Below are 19,738 nucleotides of genomic sequence, written 5' to 3'. Positions count from 1 at the left end.
AGCAGGAACAGTTCATCTGAGAATGGCTTTCCACAACGTGCTTATGCCAGTATAACAAATGTCTGCTTTTCCATCCACTCAGCTATTTGTGTTGCTGTGTCCTCGCTAGCACTCTCCTGGTCCTTTTGAGCCAATTTAACTCATTTTTCCTGTGAATTAGTTCTTGTGCTATTTCATTAATGTACTAAGAAGTCAGACGAGTACTAGAGTCTCCCCAGCCTAAATGGCAAAATAAGGGATGAGGGACAAGGAAACAGGACCGTCTACCGTTAACAACAGCAAACAGCGTATGCAACTGTATGCAGCTACACCACGAATACCTTAAGGGAAAGCAAAACTAAGCTTTAATGGCAGGTTTTTTATGGCAGTTTTTATTTTTTTTATGGCAATTGCTCAAAATGCTGCTCAGTAAAGATTTGACAACAAAGATGTTGATGTATCTTTAAGTTCTTAATTCTGATCCTGTTGAAAACGTTCCATGGTTTTAGCATATGAATTTTTTAAATTGTCTCTCTCCATCTTGTTTCTCTCTGTTTCTAGATGGTGTTTGTATCCCTGGGCGCACCAAGGAGGGAACGTAAAGGTGAAGGTGTTCAACTTCCAGCATCTTGCCTACCTCCTCCTCAGAAGGACAACATTCCAATGCTTTTACTCCTGCAAGAACCTCATCTTACCACCCTTTTTGATTTGCTAGAGATGCTTGCCTCTTTTAAGCCTCCTTCTGGAGAAGTGACTATGGAAGATAGTGAGGTAATTGAGAGCAGTTTTATTAGAATAATTACATTTAAGTCTTATTTAACTGGATCTATTTTTCCTACTTAGCCTAGTTCTTGTGTACCGTATCCAATTGCTTGATATGTTTATTGTCTATATATTCCCATTTCACCTGTGATATAATCTTTATCATGATTTTTCTGATTTTCCTAACATTGTTCTGATATATTTTACATGTTCTAAATACTGAAGAAGCTATAAAAGAAGTAATTCTTAAGAAAGAATATTCGTTATTGAAATAGATGTAGTGACTAATAATGAGAGTTGGCTTGAAGAAAGGTTTGTAAAGGTTTTATTGCAAAAACTCAAGTTTCATGTCTTATATGCCATAATTAGCTTGTGGGAAATTAAATAACCACTAGTATATTAGAACAAGAAGTTTATTTTTTAGTTTTATTTACACTCAAGTATTTAAAATATGCGATACGCTGTAAAGATAACGGAACTTAGTTTCTTGCAGGTTCAGCGAGACTTCAATTATCATGTTCTGTTTATGGATTTACATTAGATAGGAAGACGATAGCTCTTTAATTAAGAATAAGTATATGTTTGGACTTTGAAATCTTATTTTCACAAAGAAGTTCACAATAAGAATGTTTGTTCTATGGTTTGTCAGAGTGCAAGGTGTGAAGAACTCCATCTCCATGCAGAAAACTTATCTAGACGTGTCTGGGAGCTGTTAATGCTTCTGCCAACATGCCCTAATATGTTGCAGGCATTCCAGAATATTTCAGATGAGCAGGTAAACAAAGAATGCTTGTTTTATAAGTTTGTCTTTATTATACATGGATGCTTTAGTGTTTAGTGTTTTAGTTGAATTTTCCCCAGATAGGAATGTTAGATAGCAAATAGGTTAAGTATGCTGAGACACGAGTAAACCTACTAAACAAACCTAACAATTCTCATGAAATTAAATTGAGATGTGAACTTAGTTCCCAAAGTTTGTTTTTATGATTTCTTTTTAAAAAACGAGTTAATATATGAGTAGTCAATACTAATTGTCACCATCTTTTGGCTTGAGTTGAAACAGCAGTTTCTTCATCTGCAGCCTTGCTTTAATATTGTGACTGTGGTGATAGTAATCCTTTTGTACTCTCCTCTATAATTTCAAAATATGGGTACTTACCTAGTTGTTTTCTTAGTCTGTAGATGAAAATTTTGCCTCTTTTAAAATTGTTGAAATTATGTATTAACAGTTTTTAGATGCTATGGTTCTTTATGGACACATGCATCAAAATTTTGGTGAAAGTCATAATTTAAAGTATAACATTTGGCTTCCTCTACTTCAAAATTGTGTGTACCTTAGCTTATAATAGCTAAGTTGGAGGTTTATGCAAATTTCATTGCTGAATGCACATTATTCAAATTGTTAATCATGTATAGAAATATGCTTGAAATGTTCTAATTTCAAATAATAGATGAAATGAAAAAGCAAATAATTTGTCCATCTCACTTCAGAAATCCTCTCCTTCCATTTTTCAGATAGGTCAGCATTACATCTGTGCCTTTACCGTTTTCTGTCTTTTTTATCTTTTAAGGGTAATGACGGCTTTAGCTGGAAGGATCTTCTGCGAATAAAAAGTGCTCATAAGCTTTTGTATGCCCTGGAAATTATTGAAGCGTTGGGAAAGCCCAACAGGAGAATAAGACGTGAATCTACGGTAATAGACCTTCTTGCACAGAATATATGTTTTTCTCTCTGACTCAAAGTATATACTGATGAGTTATTTTATAGTATTTTTAATTCTTTAACTGTTCTTACAATGAATTGTTCTTGTTTATCTTTAGGGAAGTTATAGCGATCTTTACCCAGACTCAGATGATTCGAGTGAAGATCAAATAGAAAATAGTAAAAACACGTGGAGCTGCAAGGTTTGATTTTCCTACAGTATTTTGTAATACCTAATATAATTTAAAAAAAAAATATAAAATGAAAACCCATTTAAAACATGATCTATCTTAGAGTTTTTGATCTCAAACATAAAACATTTTAAAGTTTTTCTGTGTTAGCAGGCCTGTAAATTTGTTATAGTTGTGTACAACTATTTCATTGTTTTTCATAAAATACCCAGCTGAATAGTTTATCAGATTTTTTTGTTTAGTTATAAAGCTTAGATTGGTATCTAACTGCATTTAGTGATGTTTCTGTATTTGCTTTTTCTCACCTTGGTTCTGTAATATACCTACAGTTTGTTGCTGCTGGAGGGCTCCAACAGTTAATAGAAATTTTCAATTCTGGAATCTTAGAGCCTAAAGAACAGGAGTCATGGACTGTGGTAGGTGTTTATTCACCCCTTTTTTCCAGAATAACATAGCGCTCATTTGTAAAGACTTTCATTACTTTCAGCCTTTGTTATAGTTACTTTTCTGTAGTAAGTGAAGTAAATGAATTCTAGAATTGAAACCACCGGAGTCTATGCAATAGCATCTTTTTCTTGAATATTTTATATACTTGGAAGAATTTATTTTCTTTTTAAGAAAAAGTCTTCAAACTTCTGCTTGAACCACCCCTTGTATTTTTTGTTTAATTTTTTGTCCAGTCTTAAAAATCCTAGTTTGTAGAACATTAAATTATAGATAATGGGAACATCTTGGAGAGAAAAAACCCCGGGGTTTCATCTTCAAGAATGATTGCAACTTCATTGATAATACTATTGCATATCACACTTCTTCAAAAAAGTCAAAAGTTGCCAACCAAGAAGGGGGTACTTTATTTTTGGGTTTTTTTCTGCGTGTTTTAGAGAAGGTTGCTATTTGGAAACTTTCATTATAGCCTGTTTTAAAAGCAGTAATCTTTTAATTATCTTTCCCTCTGAAGAGGTCAAGAAATACTATTTCCCCTCATTGGCATTGAGACAAAAGTGATAGCATTGTGGCTATGGTGTTAATAAAGACACTTTTCAATAATTAACATTATTATTAGTCGTTCTTATATAATGTCTTTTTCATCATTATTCTATTACTAATTTGAGCTAAATTCTTCCCATAATGAAACTTTTTTAATTAGAGTTAATTTTTTCTTTGTATTTTCAATTCTGTGGCATTTTATTAAAAAAAACAATTGAAATATCTGAAGATCTGAGTCACATGTACATAAAAAGAAGTAAATGAACAAACATACATATGTATATATAAAACTGCTAACACTGAAAAGCTGAAAAGAAGGCAGGTATACTTTTTATTAAAAGTGTGATAGTTTTAAACTGATTTTGATGTATTTGTTCTAGAATTATTTCGAGGTTAGAAACAAGTTGTCCTCTCTATTCAGTATATAAACAAAAGTTTTTGTGAGAGCCGTGAAAATCGATCTCAAAGAGTTACTAAATAAATGGGTGGTTTTCATCTAACAAGAGATGTTACAATATAAAATGGTATTTTTAAAGTAGTATCTATTGTCTCTGCATGCTTAAATATATTCAACTTGAAAGCGCTTCTGTATACCATACTTACTATCCCATGCTATAGTTGAATGCAGTGCAGGAAAGGATCTTAACTGGCAGAGCTTAACTCCTATACTGTTTCCTCTGTGTTATTTCATGCACTCGATAATACGATGTCTTGAATGCACCAGTTAATAGGACTAGATCATGAAAATGTCCTCATTATAAAAAGTAACTCTTTTTTAATAACCTTCCTCTTTATTGTCTATTCTGGTGAGGTTTTGCCAGTTAAGAGTTCTAGCTGTTTATCCTTTATACCTTCCTTAAACTTTTAATGTCAAATTCCATACAAGCATAGAATTCTTTGTACAATAAATCCCTGAAAAAGTAAAATTCTTTCTCTTCTAATTCACAGTGGCAGCTAGACTGTCTTGCTTGCTTGCTGAAGCTGATATGCCAGTTTGCAGTTGATCCATCAGATTTGGATTTAGCTTACCATGATGTCTTTGCCTGGTCTGGTGTAGCAGAGAGTCACAGAAAAAGAACATGGCCAGGCAAATCAAGGAAGACTGCAAGTGAGCATGGAAAGGGCCTTCATATACCTCGTTTAACAGAGGTAAGAGAGAAACAGCGTGTCCGTTTTGTGAACTTCAGAAAAATAACTCCTTTGTTGTGTGAAGCCTTTATTTTGGTAATAAAATAATGTAGTGAAAAAGCTACTAACATTAATCTATATCCTGCATATTTTCTCCTCTAAAAAGTAGTTTAATTGCTTTAAACCTGGCAGTTTTAAAAGCTGGAACCAAAAGGTTTTTTGGTGACGGGTGAGCACATGAATTGGGAATTCCCAATTCCAGCGCTTTATCACTGTTTCATAGATTTTGTTTTCCAAATTAATTACTCCTTGTTTTTATGGTAACCTGTTATATGGGCTGTCCCCATCCTCACTAAATCCATTGTAAATTCCTTTAGTAAACACTAAAATAACTTACTGTGCTAAGGATATCCGAGTGAGTGTATGGTAAACTTACCTAAATCTGTAAACCTTCCTGCCAGATTCCTGCATGCTAATTTCCTAATGTAGACCAAGCATGATATTTAATCGGTAGTATTTTGGCATCAGAGACACGTTCACTGTAAATCAATTGCTCTGGGGCACAGGACCAGCTGGGATTGCCAGAAAGTGTAGATGTGAACTGTGAGCTGGAGCCAAACTTCCCCTTTGTCATTGTTATACATGGAAAGACCTTAACTATTCTATGAGTATTAGGTGTTTTTGACAAAACAGTTCCTAAATTGCCAAAGCTACTATTATCCAGCTACTATGATACAGGGAAATTATCAAACATATTAAATTTTTTTAACATTGGCTGTGTGTAAATGCTGCTACCAGTTTCTATAACTGGTTTTAAATTTTTAATTGTCAATTGATGAGTATTTTTTTATGACAGTGGATTTGCTATCTAAATATTTGAAAAGATTTTCTCAGACTTCAATTTGAAAATTCTCTGTAGCCTGTCATGTTCTCTAAAAATGAATAATCTAAGTGAATGTATAGTTGATAATATGTGTTGATCTCCGAGATAGGCAAAATTTGTATATCTGACTTCATCCTCAACCCTGTCTCTTCAAGCCTAAGATTTTTAAAAGGAAGTGCATAGTGCTTTTAAAAAAAGACTGTGTTTTTACTGAAAGGATTGAATGAATGGTTGATTTTTCTATTCAGTTAAATTGTCTTTCTTGGAGAAATGGAGTGAGATTTTAGCATCTAGACTTAGTCAATGAAACACAGGATTTTAGAGCTGTTTTAATAAAAAACAATATGGAGACGCTATGATTTGTCTTTTGCTCTTCCTCCCTCTACACAGGTGGGTTTATTTGAGATTCACACAGTGTGTATAATTTAAAAACAGATCAAAAAGCTTGTTGTTATATTAACTGTTTTTTTTTTTTTCTTTTGACTTCAATTTTTAAAGGTGTTTCTTGTACTTGTCCAGGGAACCAGTTTGATTCAGCGACTTATGTCAGTTGCTTATACATATGACAACTTGGCACCTAGGTACAATATCTTCTTATTTTTGTAATAAAGCTAATCAAGTGTGCATATTTTCATCCCTGCTTTAAATAAAGTAAATAGCTCTTTCAGTTGTAGTCCCCATTAACACCCATGTCAGAAATTTAAGTCTATAGGCATTAGACTTGCTTTTCTTAGTCACCTCTTCTGGTAGTTATCCTACCCTTATAGGAGGAGTGGGTGAGAGGAGAGTGGCAAGAACTCTCAATGGTCAGGGAATAGGACATGGGGCAACAAAATATATATGGTATGCTCTCATAAATTCTCATGCTAAAACCATTTCTTTCTTCTGTCCATAGCAATTAGCATTCTCGATTTCAAGGCAGTGTGAAGGAGAAATTAAAATAAATTCACTTTTAGGCTGCTTAGTCATCTGCCAGTTTTGACTTACTTTTCCCATCCTAATAACATTAGCTTATTACTGCTGAAATTAGCCTTACTGTTTTATTGAGTGTGCATGTACTGAAGAGAAAATTTTACCTTCAGAAACAGGCGGTTGGAGATTTGTGTCCTTTTTGCCTTTTGTCCTGAGAAAAGCAATTCTGTGTAAGATTGCATCATGACAGAGTCGGTCTGATGGTGGGGAGGTCAGCTGTTTTGCTGCATTGGTGGATTCCAAGTAGTGGATAGTGTGTTTTACCATGTATTTAAAACATTGTTAAGGGCATTCAGAGCATTTCAGGTTAAGGCTGCAAGTGTGCCTAACTTTAACCTCTAGTTGAGTTGTAGGAATAGTTTTAAATATATACAGTATGTTTTTTGATTTATAACCTTTTATTGCAATTTATAAAAAGTAAGTAAATAAGTACAAACATTTAAAATTTTTCTAAAGTGAGCAAATGTTTGTTCAAAGTGCGGTTCTCTGAAGAATACTAGCTTTCTTCTTTATGGGTCAGTTCTTAGTTCTATTTTACATCATCTCTTTTTTTGGATGAAATAAAGGGGTTGTGGGTATTGTTTCTTGACTTTTTATCTGTCGTAAGTAAAGCTTTGAGGGGGTGACTTGAAGATTTTAATAGTTTTATTATTGTTGCTGATTTTGCATGCTGCAAGAAATGAATCCTAACATGAAAATTTTAGTTCTCTTAGTGGGTACTTAAGAATAACTGTGTTTGTTACTTGTGTGTACCTGTATTTCTAAGTGATAATCTGTTAGAATACATTCTATGATAGAGTTCAAATGGCTTTATCTTCTTCCTCCTGTTCAGGGTGTTGAAAGCTCAGTCTGATCACAGATCAAGACATGAAGGTTAGTGCTGCAAAATAGCTATATGTTATGAACTAGTAGTAACAAAAACATATTGAAGATAACAAATTACGTGTTTGTTTTATTCCACCATTAGAGTGCTGTAAAATTGTATTCCTTGGTAGTGATAGGGCTGTTATAATCTAGGTGGGAACATGCACTGGAATTCCCTTCTGGAAATTGTTTTATATGAACTGAAATTTTGTACTGTAGCTATGCCTTCACCTCCAGAAGAGCTGATTTTGGAAGGAAAACCAGCTGTATTCTTCTCTTCCAAAGAGCAACATGTATAACATCGTAATAGAGTCACCAGTAGTCACCTTTCCTCTGGTTTACAGAAATCATTCGGGGCCCAGAATTCCTTGGAGCTCCCCCATCTATCCCTCTTGTGGACGTTTCTTACAAAAGGTCTAAATGACCTGTGTCAGATTAAGTCTGTGTCAAAGTAATTGTCCAAAGCACAGCACAGGCGTGCATTAAGAGTAAGGGTGTCCTCCTAGGCTTATATGTTGCCTTCAGTTTTTCCACTTTGTTCTCTCCTGCGGATGTTAATGTCTATGAACTCGAGTTCTCAGAAAATGCTATGTATCACCTACCAAAGTCTTACTTTTAGCAAGAAAGGAACAGATATACTAGTTAGTCCAGGGAAATTTTCATGTTAAGACATGATGCAGCCCGTTAGCAAAGTACCAGCTCACTGCTTAAGAAGTAGAGATGCAGGAAGGGATTGTGCCCCAGACTGGTAATACTCAGAGTAACCTAATTTAATTGTCATCAGTCGTACAATGGTCACTATTTAGTAAGCATACTGGTAAAATTCTGAGTTTAGGGAGTATCTTACATGCCAGTAAGGATTTAGTCTTGTACGTTAGTATGACTGAAATAAACGTCTCATGTTCTAGAACTATGGAACTCTTTGACCTAAAAATCCTCTTCTGTTATACAGCGTGATTTACTTTTACCTTATTTCCTTTCAGTCACTCATTATTCCATGTGGCTCTTGGTGAGTTGGGCTCACTGCTGTTCCTTGGTGAAATCCAGTCTGGCGGACAGTGATCATTTGCAAGACTGGCTAAAGAAACTTACCCTTCTTATTCCAGAGGTATGTTAAAGGAGAAGTTAGTGCATTACTAATTAGTGCATAATGTGGAACAAGATTAACTTTAGTTTCAAGCTTCCATTAAATTCAAAACATGTTGCTTCCTGCTCAAAGTAGGCAGGATCTGACTCAGTTACTTGCAATCCCATTTAAGAAATAATCATTTGTATTTGAAATACTGTGTAAGATGGCACATTTGTGGTTGATTGCTAACCAATTATAAACTCTCATCCTTATTCTTGGCTTCTGTTTGGAGGTCATTTTTTTCATTATAATTTGTTGAAATTTCAGAGTGATGCACTTTAACGTGGATTAAATATACTTCCCTCCATTATATTACTTTTTCAGCTATACTTTTCGTCACAAAATGAGGTGAATGAGACTTGATCTAAAAAAGTGCAACACTAGCAAATCTTTGCTTAGCTTTAAGTAATTTTTTCTGATATAAGAAAAACTTGAAAATTGCATAAAGATATGCATAGTAGAAAATTTTTTGTATACACTAGTGGTTGCCTAAAGGGGCAATATGGACATGATGTGATAGTTATTATCTGTTTCCTTATTACTCTAGCACAGAAAAAGCTTACTTGCTGACTTCATTTTAAAACCCTGGGGAAAAAAAAGAGTGCAAACTTCCAAAGCTGGATTAGAGATAGTGGATATTTTCCTTAAGAAAGAATAAAAGAAAGAAGAAAATAAGTCTTCTAAGGAAATTAAACAAATTAACCATAGTTAGGGATGAGTAAGTATAGGTTCCAGTATCACATAGTTTCCCTAATTTGCCCAGTTGTGATATTTTCTATTTTCGTAATAGGCTGTAATCTTTACTGTAGAAAATACATAACTCAAGAGACAAGGGGCACAGACAAATCAGCTTTTTTCTTAGAACAGTATCTTTTGCAGTTTTCTGTAAGTAATTTAAACGTATGTTGCTTGTTGTATGTGTTTTTAGAAAGGCATGTGCTACCTTGATAACCTGATAGGTATTATGAGAGAAACTTAATTATGTACATCTGAAAGAAAAGTCAACGAAAGAAAAAAAAAGGTTCTAAATAATGTGTATAATCATTTAATTCTTTTATTTTTCATAAAGACTGCTGTTCGCCATGAGTCTTGCAATGGTTTATACAAGTTATCTCTCTCCGGTCTGGATGGAGGAGACTCAATTAATCGATCCTTTCTGCTGCTGGCTGCATCAACGTTATTGAAATTTCTCCCTGATGCTCAAGCTCTGAAACCGATCCGGGTAAGAATATAAGAAATTACAAGACTTTATCAAAGATCTATTTAAACTTAATTTTGTTAATATAAAAATAAAAAATTATAGCACACATTATCATTATGTGTGCAATACTGTTTCTGATATGCTGAGATATTAAGACTTTTGGTTTAGCTGCTTCCAGAAACTTCACAGAAGTGGTTAAAGCTGTGGCAGTACAGTAATTTAGAGCTTGCCTGTGCTTGGAGAAATGCAGAGGAGCATTTAGGAAGCACTCTTGTGCTGGCATTTTAGTGTCAACGTAACGCACTGTTAGGGAATAACAGCTGTGTTTTCAATATATGCCACAATTTCCCTTTTAAATGTAGGTAAGTCCATAAATAAACCAGTACGTTGTTTTACGTGTACATAGGTACCCACTGTTGTTGTGGCTGAATGTTACTGTTCCCCAGTCAATTGCTGCTGTTTTTCTGTTGGAGTAGTATTGTCCTCTCAGCTCTACTAAATAGAAGAGACTCTGTGGATGCTGTCAAAGCTACTTCAGGAGGAGTTCTCACTGTTAATGGATGCAGGTTAATAGAGATGGTTTGAACTAACCTGGATGATTTTGGCCTAAAGTCAGTTAGGGATTGTAGACCTAGCAATGCATATCAGAGGAGGCTGTGCTGACTTCAATTGATGTAGCTAGATCTGAAGGAGAGCACGTGTATGGACTTGTATGGCAGTGAAGTGTGAACCTGGATTTTGGGTCTGTCGAGCAGTTATTCTTGTGACCCTGTGTGGCATTTGGTTTCAGGTTAGAGTGGCTCGTTCAGTTTAAGTCTGCTTTCATTTTAAACTCTGTTGATATTAAAAAAGAAAAAAGTTAAATTAAAACAACCTACAGAAGGTTTTGCATTATTTGACTCGCTTGCAGAAGAGTTTAAAATTAGAGTTGTACTAACTAATGTTGAATTCAGCCAAAGTTGCACCCGTTTTGTCTAGTCTAACATTGAAACTTTTGCAATTTGCAGTGGTTAGGATGGAGTCAATACTATTTTAATTTTTTTTTCTTAAGTGTCTGGCAGATCATCCCAATAACCATTCAAGAAAATTAATAAAAATTTCAGAAGAAAAATAGAACATGCACTGTTTCCATTGTAAAATATATTGTTCTTGTACTTGGCTTATCTTAAATAGGGGCTTGTAGAAAGTAATATTCTTGGAACAATTACTGGGTTTACTACATTTTTTTAAATACACGGTTATTTTGTCTGATGTACTTCAGAACAAAAGCAATTTCTTTTCACAGATAGAGGATTATGAAGAAGACACAGTGCTGCGACCAGGTTGTAAGGAATATTTTTGGCTGCTGTGCAAACTGATTGATAACATACATGTCAAAGATGCAAGTCAGGTATGTCTTGCTTTGCATTCATATGAATGTTTGCTTTTTAAATTTGGGTATTCAGACCACTTTTACTTCAGTATGAGACATTTTTAGTTAAGATACGGTGAACTGCTGTGAACAGCTCTTGGATCTTTCCTGTCTCCTGATGTGTATTAAGTAGCTCTTGGCCAAAGGAAACTTCAGATACCGAATCTGTAGAGTCAAGAAAGGGGAATGGGTATAATAGACAAATAGGGTGAACTTAGGTGAAGGTAACAGACATTGGGGAATGCTGCAATTATCTGTGAGATTCACTGTTGATAATTTCGATGTGGTCTGTGGAGGAGGTACTCGAGTATTTGACTAAAGCTGAAAGAGGAAAAAATTTCAGTTAACAGACGCTTAAGCACAGGTTAGAAAACTTATTCACAACTTTTGAAACATCTCTAAAGGGTTCAAGTTACCTTTTGGGCAAACTGCAACTGCTTGTGCTGGCTGGCGGTGCTGCATAAATCTCTCTAGTTCATTCTCAGTCTTGTGGCAGGAGTGTGGGAAAGAAAGATAAAACCTTAATTCTAGTTTCTCCAGAATGGAAAAGTCTTGTCCTCTCCTAACTCTGAATGTTCCCAGTAGAGGCAAAAATTTTGCTTCCTCCCCCCATCATTCCTCTGCTCAGCTTCCTTCCATGTGTGTTTTATTAATTGAATCTCTTAGCTAGGCTGCAGTTCTGCTTGCTTCTCTGCATGTTGCTCAAACAAGAAATGCTAATGGGACTTTTCAGCCTTCTAACAACAAACTGTGTGTTCTTGTGAGAAACAACAATTAAACACTTCTCTTCAAAATATTACTATTCCATTTTTTTTTGGTATGTAGATGCAGTATATTTCTGGGATCTGGAACTGAAAGAATAAATATGACTTCATTTGAACTGTACAGCATTGATTTTTAAAAACATATTAAATAAATGATTTTATAAAAATGTATTAAAATATTGTTGCAAGGATGTTAGAAAGAGAAGTTTTAATTGTCCCTGTTTTCCTGTGTGCAATAACAAAATTTCATCCAAAAGCACAACCATAGTTTCAAACTAGGCTTAGAAGTTGTAATTCATGAAGTACATAAGTGTTTTCCATTTATATTCCATTTTCTTTATTTTTAATCAGACCACACTGCTTGATTTAGATGCACTAGCAAGACATCTTGCTGACTGCATTCGGAGGTAAGGTTTGCTAACAGTAATTTCACTTAGAAGTTGAGTTACATTTATTGCTAGTGGGACAGAATTTTAACATTTATTTTGTACTTATGTGTATATATAGCAGAGAAATCCTAGACCACCAAGATGGTAATATAGAAGATGATGGACTTACAGGACTACTTCGTCTTGCAACAAGTGTTATTAAGCACAAACCACCCTTTAAATTTTCTCGTGAAGGCCAGGTAAGAAAAGGACACTGAAAGACCGTGAAGAGATCAAAATAGTGTCATCTCTTCTTACTGTACTTTGTTCATTTCACTTTTTCTTGCTGTTCTGATTGCAGGGCTCAATATATGAGAGTATATCATATTTCTAGCCTTAGGATGAAGGGGAAACACACAACACATATAATTCCTTTATTAAAAAGTAGCACGTAACTGTTCTAACTATATTTAATTTGAGGATAGGGTGCTCACATCCTAGAAATTTTATTTATTTTCTTTTTTTTTCTTTAAATGTTTTTAGTATAGATCCACATTAATTGGTTTAAAAATCATTAACAACAGCTGCTTTTTAACCATATCTTGGGACAGCTGTCATCTAAAAGTAGCTTTTAAGCTCTGCGTCTACCCAGTGGCAGACACCTGTTAAAAGAACATTACATTCCACCTGTGCTTGTAAGATGGGAGAGTGGCTAGGCAGGGGAAGCTGCTAAAAAATTTCTACTTCGTGTTTTGGGGCCACATTGTCTAAAAAAAAAAAAAAAAAAAGAATAAATTCATGGTGTGGAAGCTGACTTACACTGAAGTTTTTGCCTGATGTAAAAACTGACTTGAAGTGATTTTTTTTTTTTTTTCAATAGACTGTACTGAGCTTATGATTGAGCTGACCTTTATGTACTTGCATGTACTGAGCTTTAGTAAGGTTTCACCAGGAAAATAGTCCCCTGTATCCACTTACGTTGCATATATCCTGTGTGTCACTCTGTTATCAGAAAATGGCCCTGAAGGTGATTTTAGTGTCCAAAAGTTTTAATAGTGTCCACATTGTGCACTGCCTAACATAAAGTAATATTGCTGACAGCATTTTAAAAGACTACTACTATGTAATTCTCCCAGAATAAGTGTATTTTAAGTATGGAGAGCTTGCAGATTAAGTTAGAGCAAGATTTTGATTCACAGAGTGCAGTGTGGAGGATGATGTAGAAATTAAAATAGAAGAGGTATGCAAAGATCAGATTTACATAGGTTGGCTACATGAAAAGTGTAAGAGGAAAGCAAAATTGATTTGAAAAACGGATGAATGTGAGCATTCACAGAATGAATGAACAGAGCAGTATCCACAACAAAATTCCCAAAAATTGGCTTTGCTGAGAGACAGGGACTTAGTACATTTTCTGTGACTAAGTCATGATCTACTGTTAATTTTTTTAATTCTGTGTAAAATCAAAAACACTTCTTAACTGCACATTATAAAGTCCATTAGTGAAGAGTTTTGTATTGTGAAACCGCACGCTTCCCTCTGGGCAAAGGCTGGTGAAAAAATATCCAGGAAAATCCATTGGCAAATACTGACGATAGTTTAGACTTGCCCAGAGGATCGTGATGCTCCGTTGGGCCTTTGCTTTCCTACAGATTTCTTCTCTTATTAAGTAAACAAAATTATTGCCTGGCAAATATTGTCAAACTTTAAAGGTCACATTTTGTTACAACAATAGATACTCGATCTACCTTCTTTGATGTCTTTTATAGATAAACACTGCCTACCTTATTCTACACTAAGTGGACGAAAGTACATTTTTAATAGACAGTAGCTAGCACATCTTCACTAGAAAGGTATATCTGAAGGCCACTTTGATGGTAGAGAGATATATTTTTAATAAGATCGGGGTTTTGCGTTTTAGCCTCTGAGCAAAATTGTCTATAGAGTTCTTTGAATTCTGACATGTTGGGGCAGGGAAGATAATCAGCAAAAATACAAGACTGAGAGTGTTAATCAGAAAAAGATAGATTCAGATCTCTGAAGTTACTGCTTTTCTAGTCTGGGACACCCTAAGGTGGCTGGTGTGTTGAAACACCTGTTTGAAAAGGGCTTCAGAACAACACTAGGCTGCAGCTGAAAGCGCAATCTAAAACTTCACTTAGTAGATGCAGCTTGTCTGCTGATGAGCTGTAATCATCTACACCTGACAGGTATGGTTAGGAATGAAAAGGAATCAGACTGCTGCCCCACAAGCACTCCTGATACAGACTAACTACCCAGAAACCAGGTATCTATTTATTTTTTATTTTATGCATTTTCTTTCTCCAATGTGGGGAGAAATCTGGAAGAACTTTGATTAACTATAGGCCAGAAGACCTCTCCATATTAGTCAGCTGTGAGCATGACACCCCGTTTGTAAGATTTTATATTACTACTGTAGGAATTTCCCTGCACACCTGAACAAGGCTTTTTATGGTGATTTTGTTGCACACTCTACAGAAGGCCATTTTGGGAAATATTTAGAATTTAGTTATCTTTTACAGCAGTTTGGCCTTTTAACATTAAAAGGCTGCTTACTGATTATACCTGAAAGGGGAAATTCAGGAGGGACATTTTTTTAATTACTGTCTAGAAATAGTAGAATGAAGAAGAATAGCTGGATGGTAGCCTGTGCTCTACAAATGGAGGAAGAATTCTGTCCCTAAAAAAAATTCAGGAAGATATCTTTGGGGGGGCGGGAGGGGGGAGGAATTTAAAATTCTACAGAGGCAGAGGATTTCTTGTCTGATTATGTAAACAACTAAAATGACACACTAATATATTTAATGCTTAAATACAATTTTTTAGGGTTGCAGATGTTGTACAGAATTGTTCTGTAAATGATAGAGGTATAGAAAGTCTATAGCAGTTTCTAGAAGATTGTTAATACATGACTGTCATCTTTTAAGAATGTGTTCAAACTACTAAACCTGCTGATTGAACCCTTTTACAGGAATTTCTGAGAGACATCTTCAATCTTCTGTTCTTGCTGCCAAGTCTGAAAGATAGACAACAGCCAAAATGCAAGTCACATTCTTCAAGGGCTGCTGCTTATGACTTGTTGGTAGAAATGGTAAAGGGGTCCGTGGAAAACTACAGGCTGCTCCACAACTGGGTTATGGCACAACATATGCAGTGTAAGAACCATTATTCATATATAGCTTTTGAGTATTTTGTGGAAAACTAGTCCATGTATATTTTCTGTGGATTTTGGTTTTGTTTTGAGTTTTTGGATTTATAAAGCTCAGTAAAGAAAATAGGAGTGTACTTGTCATACAGACTCCCATTCTGCAGACTGCATGTTCATGATGGGGATGGCTAGCCACCGTTGTGAACAGTACTGTGGTCATGGAGTTTCCGTTTCCTCCTGAAATACATCAGAAGTGTCTGCATTTAACGACTTCCTAAAAATAATGATCTGTTAGGAATGCATAGGTAGAAACAGGGAAATGCAAAAGTGACGCGCAGTATTTTTCGATTTAAACTGAATAGTCCCACTTTCCAAAAGTAGTAACGAAGTTGCCACTAACACTGCTCTTAAAATTCCCCTTTGTAGCTCTACTACTTACAATAGTAAGTATCGTCGTAAGTAAGATAGTGTCGCAGAGCAGATATAGACATCTTTTGCTCACCTAGCAAATGAGTGGATTTAATCACGTGTATAATTTCCAGATCCTCTGTTGTTAAATACGGGTTATTGAAAGAATGTGGTTCTCTTAAATGACACTGGCACAGAGATAATCTTGGAGTGCATTTTACATGTTTCATTGACTTGTGCTGGTTTTTAATTTCTGCTTTCCCTTTCTAACGTAGAGAAACGTAGCATGTTTATGCATAAACCAAAGTACATAAACCACACTGAGGTACTGTAGATTTGTTGGCTATTCACAGCACTGTCATGTTTTCAGAGTCTCTAATATCTTTGTAGTTGACTTTCAGTCTGTACCCAGATGTCTGCATACAGTGTTAATACAATTTTGTTATGCCTCTTGGCTTTCATGCTTCCCGTGTTTTGGAAACTCAATTCCTGTGTATCATATGTAAATTACCAAAATTTGAAGTTAGTTAATATTTTATCTTTGATTTGCAAATTCTCATTATGCATTTTTAGCTTGATAGATTTCCTTTCAAATGCCCATCTTAAATTCCTGTAACCTGAGGATCTGTAATTTATTATAATCTATGGAATTGATTTAGTGCCTTACAATTCGGGAAGCAAAAGGGAAATATCATCGTAGCAATGTTTTGTGTTCTGTACTCATATGCCTGGGGCCTTCTAAAAAGCCTTCAAAGTCTCCTATGTTCAGGGATGATACTCTGAAGAATATGTTTCATGAAAATATTGGATATTTCTGTTTGCTGTGAGTATATCTGCTGCTGCTGAGATTGTCTGTTTCTCTTCAGGTGCAATCATTCACTTTTTACAGTTAATATTTTTCTCACTCCAAATCCCGGTAATTCCTAGGTGCTGAAGTTTCTTGTAACATTGACCATAGTTGCTACTTTCTTCCAAATACTCCCCTCTTAGATTGTTTGTTCCTTCCTGAGTTCTCCAGAGCCATCTGGTCTGTGCTCCTGCTCCGTGTTCAGTGTATCTCAGTTTCGTGAATGTTAATTTTATTACAGCTGGCAGAGTGCCATTGTCTCTTTCTGACATGCTACTGACACAGGACTTCTGATACCTTATTTGTTTAAAGTCTTGTTAGTCCACTGATGTGATCCAAAGATTCTTAAAACTGGATTTTTCCACTTTGCTTATCTCTGTAATCTTATTTGTCTTTAAAAATCTTAGTCTTAGGCCTGTCTGTCCATTCTTCTTAGGAGAAGTATTAAGGAAAACACTACAAATTTTCATACTGTCTTTGGTTTTAAAGTTTTAGTTTTGTGGTTCATTGGAGAAATTTTCAGTCCCGCCACTGTTGTTGTGGTGGGACAACAACAACAACTGTACAGTTGCTGTCCTATAGTCTCACCAATTGCTGTCTCTGCCATTCTACCATTTTTTCTCACACTCCTAACTGATTGAAGCCAGGATGCTCTTAAGAGATGGCTTTAATTTAAGGCAGCAAAATAAAGTAAAATTTTTCAAAAAAACCCGTTGTCTTAAAGGATATCGAGTACATTTTCCTTGGGACAGGAAAAAAAAGTTAGGGTTCTAATTAAAAATGCTGTTACTAAGACTCTATTCTGGCAGTCATATTAAAATGTATGACTGTATACTGTTCTTCAGACTTATACTAGTATGAGTAATGTAAAGTAGTTGTAGTAAAGTTTTAACTGCAGGAGCATTTTTCTTTAAAATTTCCACTCACGTAGCTGCCTTCATTGATGGGTAGAACTATTTGCTTGCTTTTTTTCTGCTTCACAGATACAGTGTTTTTAACTGAAGACATAGGGAAGCCTTCGTGCATTCTCAGCAAGTGATACATAGGAAATGAACTGTTAAGTAGCTGATGTCAGCTGACTCTTCTCCCTTTTCTCAACAGGGAGGGCTTCACACTTAATGCAGACTCTGATCTTACGGAAAAATGGATTTAGATACCTTCTGTTCACAAAATTTCTTGCAGTGTTTTGGAGTTTTGCTTTCTTTAAAGACCAAGACTAATAAAAACATCTCGTTCAAAGGAGGAAAACAAGACCAGCTGCTTTGCTTTCCAGGAAGTTTAAGATAGTGTCTTATGTTTGGAGCAGAAGCATGATCAGAAGGTGGAATATAGAGAAATGCGCCGTCATTTGAAGAGGAAGAAATTCAGTTTTATTTTGCTTAAAATAGAACGTGAATATTTTGGTTGGGTTAGAAGTTTCCCCTATCTCTTCCTGAGAAGAGGCTGTTTTCTGTAATGACAGTGAGAAATAAAGATGACAGGCATAAATGAGGCCCAAATTTACCTATCTAGTTAAGATCCATATGGAAGACGGAAAACTTTTATTGAAGACAGTTGCTGAAAACTCCTAGGGTGGAGAAAACAGGATCTTCCTGAGGAATTCCTTGTCCAATTTCTGAAAGTCCTTTGTCAGCCTGAAGTTGAAGGAAGATACTCCCAACTGTTCTCATGAAGTATAAAGAAGTCATCCGATTTTTCTGTAGTTCTAACTTGATGAGCTGTAAGCAGAGTGATAGATGCTGAGTCCTGATGTCAGAAGGGGTGAATTAAGATGCTGCAATTTAAGGATTCCAGTTAAGGGAAGGGAATTTTGTGTTCTTCTGTCATACTCATTACTTTCCTTAGGAGGTTAAACGTGGAGGAGAGCTTTGTTTCAACTGGTTGATCAGCCCAATGTAACTAGGTAATATGAGGTCATGCTACTGAGATTTGTTGAAACAGGAGAATTAAAACTCTTTCCTTCCCTAGTTGAAGCTGCAGGGCTAATACATGTTTTGATGCTAATGCCAAAATGAAGATTACAACAATTATTTGTTGTGCAACAGAACGTCTTGTGGGTCTGGTCTCCGAAGATGTGAGGATCTGTTGAGAGGATGCCAAATAGTTTCCTGAATTTATAGCTGGTAGTATGAATTGAGAAGAATCCTTAATGAGCCTTTAATCTTTGACAAAATAATTAAGGATTTAAAATTTAAATCTTAAACCCACGTAGCTTTCGTGGACTGTAAAATAAATCCAGGCTACTTTTTTGCCTTTTTTTTTCCCCTGTACAACTGAGCATATACTTCAACAGAGGTGCTACATTATTTGTAGGACACTATGTTTTTGGAGAATGACATCCTTGAGGATGAATAGCAAAGCTAGACTCATTGCAAGCTTTTGTGTCAAACTCCTTGCATACCAGGGAAGATAGGCTGCAGTGAATTTCTTTGGACACTGGATTAGTTCCTCTGTAATTTAGTGCTTGTGTCATCTAGTTGCCTCTGCAGCTCAAATGATTAATTCCCTGTTCTATTCTCCTGCATGGGATGCTAGAAAGAGAGGCCCATCAGTGTCTAGAAGCAGTACTAATCACTTACAAATGGTTTGTCTAGTTTGGTTACCATCTTCTTGACTGGCAGATGAGGAGAACTTTCCCATTCTTCCAATTTCTTGGCAGCCATATCAGAACAAAGCTTATTAAGAAGAGTCTGTCAGACTTGCCTAACTTGTCTAGTGCCATGCTGTGTAAGAAATAGATTGCTACATCTGGTATGAAATATAGAGGAATAAAAAGCTTACAGGAAAATAAAATGGCTTTTCAATCTGCTTCTCTAGGCAATTCACTTCTTGCTTACGCCTATTTTTCTTGTAGATGGCAGATTTCTTTGATACATATAGCTTTGAAGTGCAGTAAAAAATACTCCTTCTTTTCCTATAAAAACTGTTCCCAAGTTTATTCAAGCTTGTGTATAGCCAACCACTTTGTTTCCC

The 19,738-nt window shown here is 35.5% G+C and overlaps 1 protein-coding gene across 1 annotated transcript in view; it reads left to right on the top strand.

The window, feature by feature from the left end:
* Positions 1-19,738, top strand: part of LOC104617472 (ubiquitin carboxyl-terminal hydrolase 34) — a gene marked incomplete at its 3' end in the record, with an annotated part of 58,725 nt that overhangs the window by 20,029 nt on the left and 18,958 nt on the right. The window contains exons 21-34 of the mRNA XM_010282806.1: positions 541-750; positions 1,391-1,516; positions 2,313-2,435; positions 2,563-2,646; positions 2,964-3,050; positions 4,570-4,770; positions 6,131-6,213; positions 7,437-7,477; positions 8,452-8,576; positions 9,667-9,819; positions 11,084-11,188; positions 12,325-12,380; positions 12,481-12,601; positions 15,334-15,517. Of these exons, the coding sequence (XP_010281108.1) occupies positions 541-750; positions 1,391-1,516; positions 2,313-2,435; positions 2,563-2,646; positions 2,964-3,050; positions 4,570-4,770; positions 6,131-6,213; positions 7,437-7,477; positions 8,452-8,576; positions 9,667-9,819; positions 11,084-11,188; positions 12,325-12,380; positions 12,481-12,601; positions 15,334-15,517 (1,699 nt within the window). The remainder of the gene's footprint in view (positions 1-540; positions 751-1,390; positions 1,517-2,312; positions 2,436-2,562; positions 2,647-2,963; positions 3,051-4,569; positions 4,771-6,130; positions 6,214-7,436; positions 7,478-8,451; positions 8,577-9,666; positions 9,820-11,083; positions 11,189-12,324; positions 12,381-12,480; positions 12,602-15,333; positions 15,518-19,738) is intronic.

The sequence above is a fragment of the Phaethon lepturus genome, unplaced genomic scaffold, assembly GCF_000687285.1.
Source record: "Phaethon lepturus isolate BGI_N335 unplaced genomic scaffold, ASM68728v1 scaffold11472, whole genome shotgun sequence".
In the NCBI taxonomy this organism is placed as follows: domain Eukaryota; kingdom Metazoa; phylum Chordata; class Aves; order Phaethontiformes; family Phaethontidae; genus Phaethon; species Phaethon lepturus.
The sequence above is the reverse complement of the archived record's forward strand: the minus strand, read 5'-3'. Positions and strand labels throughout refer to the sequence as shown.